At 40.1% G+C, this 19,541-nt stretch overlaps 1 protein-coding gene across 1 annotated transcript in view; it reads right to left on the reverse strand.

Annotated features, from left to right (window-relative positions):
• Window positions 1–19,481, reverse strand: part of LOC110981975 (mediator of RNA polymerase II transcription subunit 13-like) — a 75,618-nt gene extending 56,137 nt beyond the window's left edge. Inside the window, exons 1-2 of the mRNA XM_022240048.2 lie at window positions 18,794–19,481; window positions 13,377–13,650 (exon numbers count right to left, since the gene is read on the reverse strand). Coding sequence (XP_022095740.2) covers window positions 13,377–13,650; window positions 18,794–18,862 — 343 coding nt within the window. The 5' untranslated portion in view covers window positions 18,863–19,481. The remainder of the gene's footprint in view (window positions 1–13,376; window positions 13,651–18,793) is intronic.
• Between the last annotated feature and the right edge of the window lie 60 nt (window positions 19,482–19,541).

The raw sequence follows: 19,541 nt of genomic DNA on the forward strand, positions 1-19,541 counted from the left end.
TTCAGTCTCACATGGCATCAAAGGATTTTAGTTTCATAACTTCCCCTGGGAGAGAACAGGCACTTTTTGACTTGAGCTGGGAGATGTACATGCACATATTGCAATCCTAGATGAAACCCTGATTTAGAAACACACATTGAGCAATCTGGAGCAATCCCAGCTAATAAGACACTCTTTACCCAAGAGCTATAAATATCCTCCCTGGGGGAGACAGAGCTGCCTTCATGCTAGGCAAAGTTCAAGTGTTTACTTGTAAAGTGGAGGTGCCTGGTGATGTGAATTTTTATAGGATGCATTAAAATACATGCTGTCTGTTGAAAATGCCCGCAGTAATGATCAACAGCTCTACCGTATACGTGTAGTTTCAAACATTAACTGTCCTCTGATAAAGAAAATTTGGCAATTATGTTGACAAACTTAATCAAATATGATTTGATGAGCATGCCCTCATGGCCAGTCCATTAACCCTAACAGTACCGGCGTTGTATGGCTTAGTGTACTCAGTACTACAAAATACTACGTAACACTCTGAGCCTAAAGGACCTAGCGCTACAAATGACTATTTCTGGCTAGGTTTATTCCATTGTTACTCATACAGAGAACAATAAAACTATGCATTTATAGTGCCACAGCACTGTATGGTACATTGTCTTCTCTATTGTATTTTATGGCTTCAGAGAATAACAATGTCATGTCCTCTTACAAGGACAGGGCTGAGTACATTTTACTACTAAGTAGTACTTTGTAGCATTCGGAACTGTTAGGGTTAACAGCAATCTGAAATGGATACATTTATGTGAAAATTGCATTACATTTGGAGGATTCAGGAAAAGTGAATAAATTAATACATGCAATGTATTACACTGTAGAGCATGTATTTTTTAAATTTACTTGTGTACAGAAAAAAAAAGAACAGCCAGTATGCTGCATGAGCTACTTACTGTACACGTAGGTGTGTAATTTAAATGTACCTGTACCAGTACATGGTTCTTCCTGTTCATGCAATCTATTCAAAAGAAACAAGCTACCTCACAAACCAACATAGACTGATTACCTTCCAATCTGCAGACCGATTTGGTCAGAGATGTGCTGTACATGTACATGAGACACGATGTGCAGTACTAGCAATGCAGTAATGAAGCCAGTCACCTTGATTATATGCCACCTACAGGATATCAAAACTCCTGACCAATTCATTAGTCTGGCATTCACGACAAATTATGTTACCTGAAGCCTGACACCAGCAGTCACATCAGCTAATGTGATCTATTAAGAGGCTTTGACATTTTTTTTTAAACTGAAACCAAATATATATATATGTAAAAAAAATAAAATTTGAATAAGACATTTTTATTTAAAGCAGATTTATAACCAAAATCAAAAACTGGGGGCAAATTGGCATTTATCGTGAAAGTCAAAGAGATTTAAATCCAGTAATTTGATTAACATTACATTTCGGCCTTTAAAACACATTTAATATCCCTCTTTCATATTGTCAGAGCCCTGGTGAACATACAATAGGCCTATATATCTACCGGTACATGCACCTGTAGACAGTTCCTTCATCAATATTACAAGTGTCAAGGGTACAATACCAGGTTTTGAACTGGGCCATAAGTTTGGACAAAACTAGAGTTCCCTGGATTTTGTTAAAGGAGATGAAACTGAAGGGCCAGTAAGTGAAATGCCGTCAACCACACATATATACATGATGTACAAGCTAGATGTATTGTAAAAAGCTGGTGTATCACCAAACTCTAATATTTGTATCAGAGTCTGTTCCAACATTTAAGACCCTTGTTCAACGTAATTAGTCTATCAGATTTGTAAATGATCCAGTTTCCTTAGGCCGGATTGAAAATCACTGTATAAAGAACATTTTGTTACTGGTTCTGGTTTCACTGTGTAATGACCAACATTTCTAGTCGTAATTAAATAGAGATAAAAGGTACGTGTAGTTGTACGCTGATACCTTACTACATTAAACTCAAAAGCAGAAACGGAAAAATCAAGTTTAATTAAACTCATGATTATGGCTCATTTAATTCATGCATCAAAACTGAAATGCATAGATAAATTTTAAGGGAATAGGATAATTTGAACCCAAAATCCCTGCCAACCTGGATAAAATGTTCCAGGTAAATGTGCAACCACAGTTTTATTGGTACCCCAGACCGGTACCATGGGGCTAACAGAGCTATATTTGCATTTAAAATGTGAGAAACCTAGGGAAAAAATATCAATAAGGTGAAAAAAATCCTAAATATTAACATTGCTGCCCTTTCAAAAGGCAGTTTTAAACGTTGATTTAAATCAGTTATTTTTTCTAAATCTTTTCATTTAACTTGATTTAAATCAAAATGATTTAAATCAGCTACCCCTGCCTATTACCACACATCCTTGGGCAATTATTAGCAATGCCCTTGATGCAGCGAGGGGGGAACCAGATGAATGCTTGATGACTTCACCTTGTTGGTGGTCAAATCAAAAGATTCCTTTTACTCCCCCCCCCACATGTATGTGCCCACTTTGGGAGAAAAAAACCTCTGCAGGCATGTTGGTTTTGACTTTGTTGACACATACATCGGCACTTTTTAATTGCTTTACACATGGCTTTTATTATTAACACGTCAAGTAAGGATTGTTATTTGTACATGTACATTTTGCATACAAATGCTCACTGAATTAATCATCTCACTACTACTACTTAAAACAGGAAAAAAAACACAAGACGGAAGTGTTTTTACACATCAAACATCAATAATCATTAGAAAATGAATGGGGGAGGGAAACACATTTTTTCATACAAAAGGGTCTCTGTAACATTCAGGGAAAACAATTTCTCCTACCGACTTGGAAAAACTTCCCTTGCTTGTGTCCTGCTGTGCTTTCACTTTTCAGTTACATGGTAACTCCATCTGATGCATAAATCTTAACACATAATTCTATACAGCCCACAACGTGTTTAGTTTCACAACCTGCCCATGAAGATGTACTGTATTTGTATTGATTGTTGCGCTGTGCATGCATTAGTTTGTTCCTTTTAACAAACAGCCTGTGGTACAAAGAAAAGGAATGCCTAATGCCTTTATAATACTACATGTGCATCAGCCTGCAGAGTTTAATCTCCCCCAAGGCTTTCTGAGTCAGGGAAATCTGTCATTATGCATAAAAATGCCTGGCTGGTTTTACATGTACACTGGCCTCCCGCTCAGCCCAAAAGATGACTTGGCTGGTGATGACCCAGATAATTTATGCTTGTAGTATTGAACAATCTAACCAGAACGGATCCATTTACAGTGCCAGCTTCACTCCTTGTCGAGAGTCGCTTCATTTCTCAGCCTCCTCTCAACCTTCTGCTGCCATTTAAGTCCGAACAACCCACCCATGTGACCGTGTATGCAGTACATCATGTACCCAAGACAAGGTGACCCCTTTCTTGTTTGATCTTCGGGCCCTGGCGTGAAGAATTTATCTAATGAAAAAGGGGAAACCGGCCAATGCGCCTATCCTGATTTACTGGCATTCCTGCAATGCTTGAGAAATTCAACACATTCATCATGCCACGGCAGTGGAAATTTATGTTATGCATTTGGCAACTGCAACACCACCATGTACATGTACCCTTTTTTGTTGGTCGAACTGCACCTGGTGTCAGTGGTGTGAACACAAGAACACTCAAAGACTCTTTGCAGTAATGTCTTAATTTCCAGTATTACTCAGAATATGGCACAAATATACATGTTGTACACGTACATTTACTTACAAGTAGGGTGTATGAAATGTCCCATGTGAAACATGATACCTATTAATAATACAGTGAATTTGTAATTTCAAACATCTTTTTTGCAAAGTGTTCACAATGCATTTAAATCATCAGGGTACAAAGGGATTTTAAAACAGACAGAGCCTCTGGAGTCAGACTCAGATCTCAAGTAATGGATGACAGATGACTTACATTCAGACAAATGTACCTTGCATAATCAAAGCACTGTACACAAATCTGGCTTGACCCTCTCAGGTCAAACCAGACGAGTGGTATGGGTTAAGTTAGTCATGTCAAATTGGAGATTGATTGATTGATAGGGGTAGTAAAACAATCAGGGAAGGGGCAGTGCACTGTATACTACAACAGGTGGCACAGACTGCCTGCACACCAAGGGAATGCTTCCAAAATAGTTACTCTGACAGCTGTGTCTCTCTCTGGACCAGTGGGGGAAAAACCTGCAAGGAACTGCTGAAGGAACAGTCCCTTGGCAGAAACAAAGGTACATGTACATGTACGTAACTGACACAACCAAATGCAACGGCAGTATTTTTGGAATTCTCTAGAATAAAACTTCCAATAAAATGCACAAATATTTAAGGCCAACATTTCAATTTCAAGAGTACTACGTGTAGATGTGTAGAGGTATCCCCTGCTCTTACGAGAATTTTTCCAGCTTTCCTGAACTGTGAACCTTGAGGGGTCATCACTCACATTTTCAGGGCTTCCACGAAATCCTAAGAAAAATTCCAAAGCAATCGGCTGAGCCCCTCAAGAACTGTGGAATTCGCAGAATACACATTGTGAATACACAAACACACATTCATGTACATGCATATATACAGTACATACAAAGACTGACAAAGGATCACCGGGTCAAGGTTTTGTACACGTACAGTGGGTACAATGTGCATGTACAGGGTATGTACATGTACATGTACAATGTATATAAGTGTACATGTGTGTGTGAGTAATGGGCTACGTACATGTACAGTACATGTACTTGCTATGTGTACCTGCACACTATTCCTTCTGCTTTGTGAACACAATGCAAGGCTGCAGATGGCAATAGGGGGATATCCTATTCTGGGAAGCTGGGAAAGAGATTTTGTTTATGAAGGTACATGTACATGTAGTATATACGTGTATGGACACCTCCATCAGACAGGAATTAACCCGTTGACATTTCAAAAACTCTCCTTTGAGCAAGATCTACCCTACACAGTGAACTTTCCCATATGGTGTTTGGCAATTTCATGGGAGAAGAAAAACTTGGAAAAAAAGAAATGCACAGTACTTTTATTCACTATATACTATTAACATTACTATTTACCACCATATGAGTAAATTTTTTATTTCTCTCAAACATGGCAGGCATGGTATTTTGGTATAGAATTCTGTTCCTTTAATTGAAGAAATTTCCGGAAAAAAACCCAAGCAAATGTAGAATATGTGGAAACACTTCAGATGGGCAGCAAACTTGTTACTTGTGATTAATATCATGCTGCACATGTTTTGTCAATTATATTTTTCTTAAGACTTTGCACATGCATTTTTGAAGCACAAGCCAAGACATTTCAATCTAAATTCTGCAGTTCTGATAAACTGATCTCATCAGTTTAATTTAATCTCGTGATTAATATCACGCTGCACATGTTTTGTCAATTATATTTTTCTTAAGACTTTGCACATGCATTTTTGAAGCACAAGCCAAGACATTTCAATCTAAATTCTGCAGTTCTGATAAACTGATCTCATCAGTTTAATTTAATCTTGTGATTAATATCACACTGCACATGTTTTGTCAATTATATTTTTCTTAAGACTTTGCACATGCATTTTTGAAGCACATGCCAAGACATTTCAATCTAAATTCTGCAGTTCTGATAAACTGATCTCATCCTTTTCCAATAGCGAGACTCTGACAGTAAAATAAAATGAGCCTGCTGTCAAGTAAGATTTATAAGCATAAAATATTCAGGCAAACACACACATACTCCAAACACACAAATACACAAAACCTGTCAGATGATTAGGGAAAGCAGTATCGCCGTTATCTAATCACAACCCTCTGGGGTTGAAAAACATGCTCCTCAAAACCCGTCATTTATTCCAAATTATTATCATATTCCTGCCAGTGTCTTCCAATGTTATTAAAGAATGGCCCCCAGGGTAATAAATTGAGTCGACCCGGCCGATTAATATACATGTGTACATGTACATCTCTGTCCCCCCTCCCCTCCAGTCACCTGTCCCTGGCTTGGCTGATATGAAGCGCCGCTGGATGGCCCCAGCATCCAAGCATTTATCCTGGGAATTGGATCGAAAATTAACCCAACTCGGCAGGTGGTGGTTTACAAGAGCACTGATAATTACACAGCGCAAAGGGAGGAGAGTGTAAGGAGTGCATGCACAGTGCTGCTAAAGCTTTAAGACGTTACGCCACGCCACGGCCAGCGACAACTATAAATAGCTCCCAGAATACCATCTGATTTAGAGTACACTTGATCTTTCCAGAGGGACAATGAGCACGGTGGTTACATTTTAAGGTTTGGGGGATGAATGGCTTACATGTGAAAAATAGTTTCAAGAGGATTTTAAATCCTTTTGGAAGGAATCTGGGGAGGATGCTCTTAATGACACTTTCAAACTTGCGTCTACAAATTGAAAAAGTTAGAGTTTTGAAAAAAAAAAATTGCTACTTTGAAAGTGAACTCCCTTCCCTCTCAGCAAATGCAAGCATACATGTACACTCGAACGGTACACTGGGATGCCCATTACAATGTTGAATTAACATATCAAATTAATTTGTCTCCAGTTTAACCAATCTTAGACACAACAGAACCTGCACGTTCATGAGACTACACATTTGCCATTAACTTTCTTCTGATCAACTCCCAGAAATAAGGTCAAACACAGCACGATACTGGGCAGTTTGGTAAAGTTCAAATTCCCACCTTCTTGATGCAACAATGTTTTTACAGCCCATTTAGGTCTGCCATTTGGACTGAATTTTCACACCTACATGTACATGTACTCTGGCCATTGTTTGCCTGTGTGCACATGAGATTCATTCATACTGTCCTGTACTTGTTCAATATCAGTTTTAATGTTTTTTTCCGAACTGAGAATCCTCCATACATGTACATGTAGGGGTGACCACTCCAAATAACACTGAGCATCTACATGTATTAAGAATAAAACAAATTCTATTTATACACTCCAGCTGAACAGCAGCGTTATGAACAACCACATCTTCACCTGAGCAATAATCTGGCCAATCCTTGGGATAAGCCCCTCTGCATTCCTGATGACATTACAACACTGGCACCCCCCTCCCCTCCTCAGAGCTGGCCAGCTTCCGCTGCACTGAGGAAATCTGCGTAGTTTCCTGAGCAGTCAAGATGATATTAACGATAATAAACCCTTTCCAAACTAAGTCTGCTGCACTCAATACAGCAGTGCATGATGTGGTAGTTTTGTATGGCCAAATTGGTCAAATGCTGCAAGAATTCGTGGTGCTATTCCCTCGAGAAACAAGTAACTGCTCGATCTTGTACAGGGTGGGGCGCATGGTGGAATTCGTGTCATGACTTGAGCCATCACATACATGTATAATCTCTTTTGCTAACAGAAATAAAGACAGGACAACTGGCAGATATGGCCAAATGCTTTAAATTGGCTGGAAGGGAGGGGGAAGAATGTGACACACGTTCATACATTTTGTGGGCTGTTCCAAATCAGTGATGTGTAATGTTTCTCCGTGTAGCTTATCCCAATGTTTTCTTTGGACACTTTACAGTCAAAAACTCTGTAGCCTGTCAGCGTCCCTGGAGTTAGATTATCTAAGCAAGATTTAACAGAGTTATTGACACTGTCTGATAAATAACGGACAATAAAAACTGCATCTATACATTCAAACTCAAGAAAGTTGAGCTAACCATGTGCAAAGGAGACTAAATTTCAGAGAAATTTTTTGTTTAGATCTTTCTGTTCTTGACGCTTTCGGTTACCATTTCTGGGGAATGGTGGTTGATTTTTAAGTTATCACAGTATCACTTTTTAAACCTGGACTTACCTGAACCAAGTATTGCTAGTTCGAAAAGCGTGAAGCTGAAACATTTCCTCGTTTGCAATGCCTCTCATTAATCAATATTACTATAAAGTATATTATGTAAAGGGATGTTGTAGCTGGCACTCCTCTCTATGATTAGCAGTGACAGATGATTTTTAAAAAATGCACTGCATTCCCATTCTTGCAATTAGCAGTGACAGATGATTTTTAAAAAATGCACTGCATTCCCATTCTTGCAATATTAATATGTAAGGAAAATCTAACCCGTGAATTTGAACAGCAAAGGGTCTTAAAATACTAAAAAGCACTCTTTACACTGGCCTGCATACACATGTGTTCATACACACGTGACATACATGATGTAGTCCATGTGCTTAAAATAAATCAAGACACACAGGGCTGGATCACATAGCCCAGTCGTGTGAAGGTCAAATCACTGTCAGCCCCAAGCAGAAAAATGGCGCCCAGGCGGCATGCCTACTGTCAAGGTTACATCCTGCATGTGATGCTGCACCACCATCAAGAACAGCAACAGCGAGCACAATGCAGCCATACTACATGTACGGGCACAGCACAGCATGGGCATGGAAATACATGCACACAGCCCTGCAGGATTACAATGCAATAATCAGGTTGATAACTATTTGCAACAGAGCCCATTCAAACCTGAATCTGCAATGAAGGGCATAATAATAGAGGCAACACTGAGCAGTGAACCCAAAGCAGGCAGGAAAAATTTGTGGGTTTCACGGCAGGATGATTCCTGTCTCTATGCACAGAACGGTTGGGTAGTGATAAATGTTTGGCAAAGGCTTTTATCAATTTCCTTTGTTAAATATGCAGGGTTTCAACCGAAACACATACATGAAGGCCAACGTACAGTGTAAACTGTACAGAGGTGTACATGTACAGTACACATAGCTTCACTTGACGACGCACTGCAGTCAAAAACACTCTGTGTTGTCGATCATCAATGCACTCTTTATGGCCAAAATTCTGATGGCAATTATAGCAGGGGGTGTGCGTGGAACAGAAAAGATAGCTGATACTGCAAGCGTGAAACATGTACATGTATATGTAGTGTGGGGGCCACAGACAAATTTTGAAATGTAGATGCTCTGTGGTGCATTTTACACCACATTTTACAGCCTCTTGGTGCAACTTTAGTTATTTTTTTCTTGGAACTTAGGCTATGCAAAATTTAATTTTACTTGTCCTTCATTTGGCTGAAATTCCTGAAGGTTAAAATGAACTGCCGTAATAATAGGTATACCAAAATTGTAAATACCAAGGTTTGTAGAGCGAGTTGGCCCTTTTCCTACCTGATCTAACCATGTTTTAAAATTTCAATTCTTTAAAGAATGCACATCAGATGTCCAGGCTTTTGGATTTTCCCGGCACAGATTGGGTTGTCTGCCTGTCTACCAGTGTATTCCATTCAAATCCACTTCTGTGGATTTGTCACTTGAGGATCGGTCTTGTCAAAGACGGTATCAGAATCTCTATGGGTAATTGTACATTTGTGTTGCACTGATATTTTGATGAGTTTATGTCCAAAATTGTTTGAAAGCCTGTTGAAAGCGACGCAAAACCACACAATAATGCACCCCGCACCAGTTGCTACAAAGCCCTCAATCAGCGAAAGCAAAAATTTACTAACTTTATTTCAAGCCGCAAATTTACAGTGAAATGTGTGCTACCACGAGTTATAGTGGATCTTGTTAGTCACTACTTCAGCTCATGCAAAAACGGCTACAAAGAGTAAGACTGATACACATATGAATATTAATATTCCATTAGCAGCCAATCACAGCACCATGATCGGTGGTCCAAGGTTGCTGTTTACACACAAAGCAAATTCAGCAAATTAACAAAAAAGTGGAAATCCGCTAAAATGTGGAGATTTCACACCCATTATAGTGTAATGCATTTTAAGCCACTGTACATACACAGCTGGCCCAAAGCTACATGTACATGTACCTTTTCCTTTACTTGTTTATCTAACATGCCACTGTTGGCAAAATCTTTTTTTTCAAAGTCTTCATTGAAAAGCCTTCCCTTTCAAAAGATTGATACATCAACTGCAACAACTCTCTCGTGAATAAATAGCACACATCTTAGTGGCCTCTATGGTAGTACACGTATACATGTGCATGAATGACAAACCTCGCTCTGATTAATCTGAATGTTAAAGATTAGTTGGTACATAGCCAGACATGACAGCACTAAGATCCAGAACAAGCAATGACATCACTGATAAGAATTCAACATGAAAAACATGACTCTCAAGCCTTTTCTTTCAGGGGGTGGGTGAAATGGTAACTGAACTACACAAAGCTTCACTGATGTTCTCCGAAGTCTGACCTTTTAAGCAATAAAGGCTTTTCTCATGTACGCGTACGGACTAACGCTATCCCTCCAGACAGACTTCATGCAGCAAAAATAGTGCACTGGATCTACAAGAAAAACACACCAAGGTGGTCCAACGCTGTCATGTTCTATACACGCACCCAGGCCCTGGGCATTGTTCACTTGGTATGGAAACCTTTAGGTGACAGAAAGAAAAGATCCTAAATGCCTGCCAGGGATTAAGAGGACAAGCAAGTGAGTTGGCCCACTCTTTATGCCCCAATAATGACCCACCACTTGTCATGTGTACTGGTACAATTGGGCCGAGGGTGCTAGCCATTATGGAGCTCTGTGTTAACTCCTGATGCAGTGAAGTGTTGAAAGGCAAAACCACAATGGAAACTGGCTTCACCTTTGGAACAACTGTACAAGAGATCATGGCAAGCAATATCCACGTCTGCTTCGGATTTAATCAACAGACAAAATTTACTGAGACAGAATTACAAAGAAAACACCTCCACGTGTATAAGAATTTGGTTACTCCTGCAACAAGTGTGGCAAACAACACCTACACATTACTCCACAATTTGAGGGTGCTGACAGCAGTCCACTCGTTATTCACAAGGCTTCCGTTAGCGTGCGTATTGGTGTATTTTACGCAATGAAAAAGGAGAATACGAAAATAACTTCACGTAAAAAATGCATTCATTTTGACCCTAAATACTTCAAAATTTTTAAAGTATTTAGGGTCAAAATGAATCTTTTTTACTGTAGAATGTCAAATACGTTGTAAGGGCAACTGTTTAGCAATATCATGCCACTCAATCATGCCGGTACTTCGTCCTCATGGCTTGATGGCAAGCCTTCCACTTGCTCGATGTCGCTCGGCGAAAAAGCACGGTGACGTGCACGATGTCTCACTAAACTGCACGTGTACGTGTACATGTGCAATACAGTGTGCTGCAGCGGTACAGAATGCGGCTGTTCATGTAAATGGCGCCTGCATGGTGTGCACTTTGGATTCGATAACATCAAATTGGTACCAATCAAAACATTGTTACGCCATGCATGTAGCACAGGTCAGAGCAGCATGCAGCACCGTCCGATGCATTGACAAAGTAATCGATCATTCGAAAATAGCCCTCTTGCGGCACACGCGGCAGAATTAGTGTTGTCAAAATGGCGTACAGACAACTTAAACTGTCGGAGCTCTTCCACAAAACTAGCCATGACACTGACAATGACTCACCTTCCAATGTCATCAGGAGCACCCTTGCCGATCTTATTGAGAAGCTGCCCTTGCAAGCACTACCTAACTTGTTTTATGCTTAAGATGACAATGTAAACCGAATCTCATGTACTGAGTTTGATTTCATAATCATTTATTAGAAGACATAAAAATACTCCTTGCTTTCACTCCCGGAAGTGAAATACTTCTAGATTCTTACCTCAGGAGATCCAAATACTCCTCTAAACAAAAGAAGTGAGTATAATAATACTCCTTTGTCAAAAAAGTTTATGAAAGCCCTGTGTTAACTTTGACAATCTGCTTCTGCACCAGCAAGCTATTGGCCCATGAATCCAGGGAGACAGCAGCTGAACAGTAGACAACGACACTGACACCAGCAGCAGAGACTGTGTGGGGGCACAAACGACATTTTATAGCCCCAAATAGTCTTGTCAATTGGCTGAGCCTGGTCTCTTGCTTCAATCCACTACAGATTCCATCACTGATAATTTAAGGGAGGCCATGATTTCAGGCTGGCCTCTTGACCTATTTTTTTCTGACAGCGGTGTGGTAGGTAGGTAAACTGAAGGGACTCTAGTGGTAGGAGCACAGTCCAGATATCTCTCCAAAGAGATTTTGTGCATCCTTGTTATTATCTGTATGACCTCTCATTCAGGGTCAACCTTGTTTAACTAGATGTGTAAAAATAGACACTGAATTTGACATCTGCACCAAGATCCATATAATTAGAATTCAAAAATGGCAATGTTCAATGTGGCGACAATACAATTTAAGAATACATGACATAAACAGCAATATCATTCAAACTCATTCAAATCTAAATCTTACTAATTTTCTATTGTGCTCTTAAATAAGCCCTTTCAATCCAACATAACAATAATGATGACTACTCATTATCACCATATTAGAACACATATTAGCCTGCACAGAATGACAACAGAACCAAGAAATGTTCTCTGTTGGAAAATTTGATATTTGGGGGTCAAACTAAGGGATTTTTAATGCTGATGGAAGAAAGAATGGATGCCCATAAAATAAAATTTGACGCTGAATAATATTTCAATTAATAATATGAATTTGTATGAATGCCATTTCCTGTTTGTAGTGTCTCTAGGTTCAAGTAAAACCATATGGGAAATACCAGCAAGAATCAGCAAGACAAATAAACGAGCACGTTGATAATGTACCTGTACATGCACTTATCTGTATAATGAATAATGAGAAGACACAGGTACCAGTAAATACATGTGTACATGTATGTAGTAAACTGCACACAACAGCTCCGCCAAATTCTACAAGAGCAGTGCAGATATGGACTTTGCATCTTGTGACCTTCAAGTATTTTTGATCCATATTTTTTTTTTTAGCAACAGCTTATTTATCAAGAGATTTAACAAAGGGTTCTATCAGGATCGCACTGGTCATAGTCCAGATCTGGTGTGTGTACACACACAGCATACAAGATCTGCGAAGGTGTCCATTGTGTATGTAGGAAAAAGGCCACTGCTATAAAGAACTGAATGTTTTGACTGCATTTAGTTACAAAGGGCAAACCGGGGATGCAAAGACTGGCAGCAAGCAAACAGATGAACTGAAGTCTTTAGCAAAGTTTCTTTTCCTCAAAAGAAACAGACTTCAAATTACCAGTGCTTCTCATATAAAACAAATGTTACAGGCCATGAAGTTCATCTGCAAAGTCATGTCCACAAGTTCAAAAGTCAAAGAGCAAAAAAGTAACGGGACATATTCCTTTCAACATTAAAAACTGCACAAGGACTTGCAAAACAGATTTGGATTCTGGAAAAATGATTCCCTTTAGAAGTGACAGCTCTTATTAACTATTTGACAAGATCCCAACATTTTCCTGCTCACAGACAACAAAGGCATTCAGCTGCTGGTGCATCAGCAAAGGTGACACATCTCGGGCACTTATTTACCTTTGAGATCCGGCGAGATTTTCTCCTCCAGATTTGGGTCGTCCCCATACCAGTAAATCCAGAGCTCCTTGGTCCAGATGGGGTCCGGTTTCATGGGCACGTCAAGGGAGAGCAGAAGGTCTGTGTTCATGAAGGGGACGCGGCGCCAGACGCTGAGGATGTTGGCCGCGATGCAGCGAGAGTAGGAGACCAGGACGGGGTCCTCCAGGGGCCCCAGTGGCTCCTGGGGGCAATCGTAGCTGAACTTACGCCATTTGATGCCCGAGAGATCCGTCTGGGAAAATAAAGGAGGGATAAGGAAAGACACAGTTAACATGTAAATGTGTACACAGAGATCTAAATGGTTCAATCAATCACTTTTATTTTTCCATTTTTTGTTTTTTGATTGGTTCAATCACTTTTATTTTTCACACACTGGCAATTTGATTCACGCAGTGAGACTTAAAGATCTACTGGTACATGTATATACAGGGTGGAAAATCAATAAAAGTCAAAAAGTACACTTACACGTATGGAAAGTGTACCGATATATAATTTTGTAAGTCACATTTCCAGTTTTTGTCAACAGTTAACACCCAACCTGTATCCACTCAATTAGTTTTTACCAAGTATGGCACACTACACTCACTATTTATAAAACAAAATCCCAGTCTCTTGCCATTTCCCAATTCAAACATTTCACGTGTCGAGCAAATATCAGGGAATGGCCTGTCATTACTTTTACTACCAACATGTACAAATGTTACCAGCAGGAACTATTTATTTGAGATGAGCTGTATTGAGTTCTGTTCCACTCGGACCTATTCAATTACCTAAACTGTACCAACATGAAGACCAGGAAAACAAATATGAAAATGTTTCACAATAAGGTGCGTAGCTGTGACTGTTGATGTATGCACATACAGCATGTGAAGTATTTGTCATAATTTCAGAAAGAAAAACTTTTAATGAGCCAACACAGACTACGTGAATATGCACACGGGAAAATGGAAAAAAAAAAAAAACCAACAACACTGGGATGTGTAAGTTGTTGACATCCAGTAGTGCTAAGTGATGCCATTAATGTAATGCCACATGGACCTCAAGTCAGCCGATCCCTATCACTGCCGCCACGATTCATTGCCTGGCTGACACCTGACCTTTCCCAATGCTCCGCTTGTCAACATGCCAGTCATGAAGACCAGCCACAGCATCCTCCCCCTTCTAAAACCACGAAACGCCATGATCAATACAGGCAGCCAAATTTAATGGCAACATACATGTATGACGACTGCCTGCCAATCTAGACTTCTTCCGTTGTTTCTCTCCCACCCACTCAATGGCCATTTCTGACAATGAGACAAACTACTCACTGAAAAGCTCAGTGTGCATGAAGTGTGTCGTGGAGCCACACCGTGCACACAGAATTTTACAATGCAAAAGGTCCCAGGCGCTTTGGACGCACCAATGGAGTGGGTCACTCAAGCATTAAACCATACGCGCATTAAGGTATGCACTCTCTGTACACACAGCCCACTGGGCCAGTGAACTTTGGCCATTGTGTATCCTAGGATTTTCAAGCATTAGTGTCAGAGCATTCTTTCATCATTGCATGCATGGTATGTGTACATGTACATGTACTCATCCACTAGTTTTTGCTCTGAGCAATATCAATTACATTGTTTCTTGGCCTTGAATGCAATAAATTATGTACGCTATGCAAATTTAATACAAGATACCGGTATGTGTACATTGAAGGCAGCCCGATCAATTTAACTAGGTGATGCCAGCCAAGTGAGGGATAAGTTAATTTACCAATGGTAAAAATTGAAAATTATGGAAACATTTCACTGTATTGTAAAACCTCAGTTTCTGTTAGCCCTAAGTTTTGTTAATGGGATTTTCACACAAATTTGCTTCACAAATATTCACATGCATCAGATGCTTGGATTTATTTTACGACCAGGAAGTGAAAAATCACAAGGCAGAGCGATGCATTGTTTCTTGTTTCCCCTCAAGGAAGAATACACCTCCAGGGATTTTCTCCAGAACGTTCTTGACGACAGTTGTTTCAAATTAACCTTTGGCAATTAGTATTTTTTCCACTTCATAAGATATAGTAGATCTACATGTAGATGTGTAACAAAATTGTGTGCGCAAATAAAACTTTAATGACCAAGCGGTGCCTGTAGCATTCTTTTCAATAATAATGTTTATTTGCTCCCAGAATGTCTACCAAAATTGCCCAGGCTGATGGTTTTCTCATTATACAGCAATGAAAAGCACAGCACTCCTGCAGTCCCACCAAGGTCAGAGTTGGGCCACTTCCCTTCATCACTGTGATGTGTGTCCCCAACTATTAAGTTTTAATAGCCAACACCCAAGACGAGCTGCTGATTCAAGACGATGCTAAGAGTGGGCTCCCACTTAGCCCCGCCGGGCCACCAGATATCTTCTTCAATGGCTGTGAGTCTCCCCAGGCTTGCTGTTGTCTGGTATATGAGTTTACTTAGGCCAGACCGACTCAGTGCTCTTCCTAGAAGGCTTGCGCCAGATTGACTCGGTGCTCTCCGTAGACGAGCATACCATCACCAGTCCTCACTAGAATACTGATTTTCTACCCAAGTGCTCCCTGATGGCTACAAGTCATGTCAAACTCCCACCTTTGCTCATTGTACCTGGTATTAGTCAACTCCATGTAATCTTTACATGTACTTTGCCATCCAGTTTGTGTAGAACTTCCTTAGATATTATTTGAAGTGGAGTTCATCAATGTATATTTTTTCTTCTTTTTTTAAATATTAAATTTATTGTTTTGTTTAATTCTAATTGCTGACAGATCCAATGACCTCAGTTTATTTGTTTCTGCCGTGCCCTTGTTCTGCTGGTTTGATGAATTTGGTACACTTTACAATGTCACTTAAGAATGTAGCTGCCGATAGTATGCATTTAAAACGCAGTTCCACATAACAGCACCGTTATTCATTATGTGTTGGCTTTCTTGTGTGGCTAGTGTTGGCTAGCAAGTGAAAGGATATGCACAATCTAGCAGCACACCATGCACTGTGCTTTACATTAGTAACGTTAGTCCAAAATGAAATATCTATCACTTTTTTTTAATTCTAGCTAGTGTAAATTGAACTTATTTTTCACACTTCCACTAATTCATGTTATATTTGCACCACTTTCAACTTCCATTTGACACATTAAGAAGTAAAAACATAAGACAATATCCAACCATGAGACATGAAACAATGCCCACGTTGTTAGTCATGTACAAACATGCTGCATGCACACTGTGCTGCTCGCGAAATGCATGAGTGTAACTGCTTCCCTTCTTTGGCTATCGTAAGTGAACACAAAATGCATGGTAACCAATGAAGTCAGCTCCATACAGACGGTATTTTTGCACACATGTATTCCAAAGGACACTGTGCCTCGCTCTACGTACAAATTGATAAACCCTCATTCTATTGAAAACAAATCTCTTCACGGCATTCACGCATACTCAATTTCAAGGGAAATAAATTCCCACTTTCTACAACAGTTGACAGTTTCAGACAATGCATGCTGCACAGCCTCTGATACGGTACATCTAAATTTATGGCAGGAGATTGGGAGCTTGTGCGAAGCAATCATCAGCTGTTTAATAAGCAAGTCATTTGACCTACATGTAATGTCTTGGAATCCTCATCGCCTATAGGGTCTACACTATGTACTATGATGCACACTGCATCACGTGCATCAGCGATGCAAAAACTAGGGTGATGCTATTTAGCGTCAACAAACGTCAATAAAGCATCAAGTTATTCAAACCTATTTATGCAAAGATTTTTAATTCACAATATTAATCAGGCTCCTACATATCATATTCAATGTATCATACTACATGTATCTGAAATGATATTTGAGTGTCAAACTGTGAGTGACAAGATGGACCTGCTCATGCAGCCCGAATGGCCACCATGTTAGTTTCATGCAGAGGGCTGAGAAAAGAAAGATGGCAGCCCCCTACATCCTGCGGGAATCTGGAAGCAAATTCATTGTTCTCTTACACAGTGGCAGGTGTTAGTCTCTAAAATATGATAAAACCACTTCTAAATCTTTACGGTATTTTCAAGTTGCTGACGCCACTAGTCTCTGTTGACGGTTGTTGACTCTTGTTGACGCTAAATAGCATGACCTCAAAACTGTCTGAGGTACCGTTGCAACTATTTGGAGAACGGTAGGCCTATATACATGTACATGGCACTCTAATTTAATCAAATGCATTTAATACTCAAGATAGCTTCCTCAAGGTAAAGCCAAGAAGAAACGGTACAAAGAAACAGCAAAAACACCAAAATTTTTCTTCCATTAGCAAAATGATCTCATCTCCCCACTCACACTGGTCATACAAATCTCACAAAAGGTTTGCCTACACAACTTTTAATTCTTATTTAATCAGGTGATCTGCAAATGTGATTGATCCAGAGTTATCATAAATTTTATAGCATAGCAATGACCAATAACGTTCTATCACTTTTGCTGCTCAAATAGTAACTGTCGAAAACAAGTTCACATTTGAATAGTTATAGGATATTGCTGGCTTCTGAAGAGTGCTTATGGATTACATACTGCTGGGACACAGTACCCAGTCTCCAAATTTTACGGTGTCAATACGGGCGATTCACAATAGTGCACCACCAAGAGTTTGCAACGCGTTGGCCAATCATAACACGCGAAATTTGTCGACCTTTTCCAAATGCGCATTGGGTCGACAAATTTCGTGCATTGTGATTGGCCAACGTGTTGAAAACTCTTGGTGGCACCCTACTGTGAAAAGGCCGAATTGGAATGATACTGTCTTTTGGCTGAGATCACACGCGATATCTGTTAATATCATGAGTAATGAAGCCTAGGCGTGTACTATATCATAGGCCCTAATACCTGTATGATGTTGGCATCTGATGATTGGAGTGCATGAGGCAAATAGACAATGGTCACAAGACGTGCATTTGAAAATAAAAATGTGATCCAACTTTTCGGCCTTGTGTTTAGCACTATTCCTGGTATTCAACATAACCGCAAACGTGATCACGGTGATAATTACGGCCTGGTCATGATGATGGCGTCTTCGATTGACTTCCTCGTAGTCGTAATCCTAACGTACGTGAATGACGTGCACCTACATTTCAACATGTTTGCGGGGATTTTCGCTTGTAAAAAGACTTCAGCCAGAGGCATTCTGATAAATACGTCTGTGGTCACTAAACGAAAGAAATTTAACGCTGAAAATATGATCTTCTAATCGTATTCTTCCTTCGTGTCCCTTGGTCCAAGGTCACTTTCTGCCGACATGTCTTTCGGCCATGGCTGTCGGGTCACGGCTTGATGGGGTATCCATTCCTGACGTACGCACTTCAAACAACCAATCTGACCCCGAATTTCCAACTTACCAGGGCGAACAAGTTGGTGTGACAATCTTCCAAACTGGCACCATTCGCCGCCGAATTTGCGGCAGTCATACTCGACACATGGCTCTCGTATATTCCACGACCGTTGCGGCAGTATGATCCAAGAAATAGGGTAAAAATCCGAGATAACGTCGACCACGGGGGCGGCTTTAGTCCGCTTCGCGTAACGTAATGGCGACACAGTGAAGGGCAAAATACTCAGGCGGTAATTACCCTTTGATGGATTGGCCAAAAGACGTCACGTGGTCACTTTTATTCAAATTTGTTGTTTCCTGCACCTGCTATGCGACACGGCAGGCCTCACGTTTTTTCTCAAGTTTTTCACCAAAATAGCTCATCATATCACAACTAAATGAAATTTTCTGATAGAAAAGGCTATCAATCTTGCGTGAAAGGGAAGCTGTCTAGGTATTTTTCTGTCTGTTGCGTGGCTTTCTGCATACTCATTGTGTTTATTGACGCAATAGCGGAATAGCTGTGACGTTCATAATGTGCAGACGGGTTCCCCCATGTCTGCTCATTGAGGTCACAGAATGGTTAACTCGTTTCACTAGGTGGCGCAAATACAATTAGGCAATGTGTTGAAAAATACCAGCTTTTTCTATTTTTACGCTTTCGCGGGCCAAGTACTGTAGATTAGAACATGGCTGTTTGTTCCTTTCCCATCTGGGGAATATCCACATACACAAACATTTCTTGTTTGAAGCCATGATCTTAACTTACACGACAA

Source organism: Acanthaster planci, linkage group LG09 (genome assembly GCF_054643075.1).
Source record: "Acanthaster planci isolate LZ-2023a linkage group LG09, COTS_SCS, whole genome shotgun sequence".
NCBI classification, from domain to species: Eukaryota; Metazoa; Echinodermata; class Asteroidea; order Valvatida; family Acanthasteridae; genus Acanthaster; species Acanthaster planci.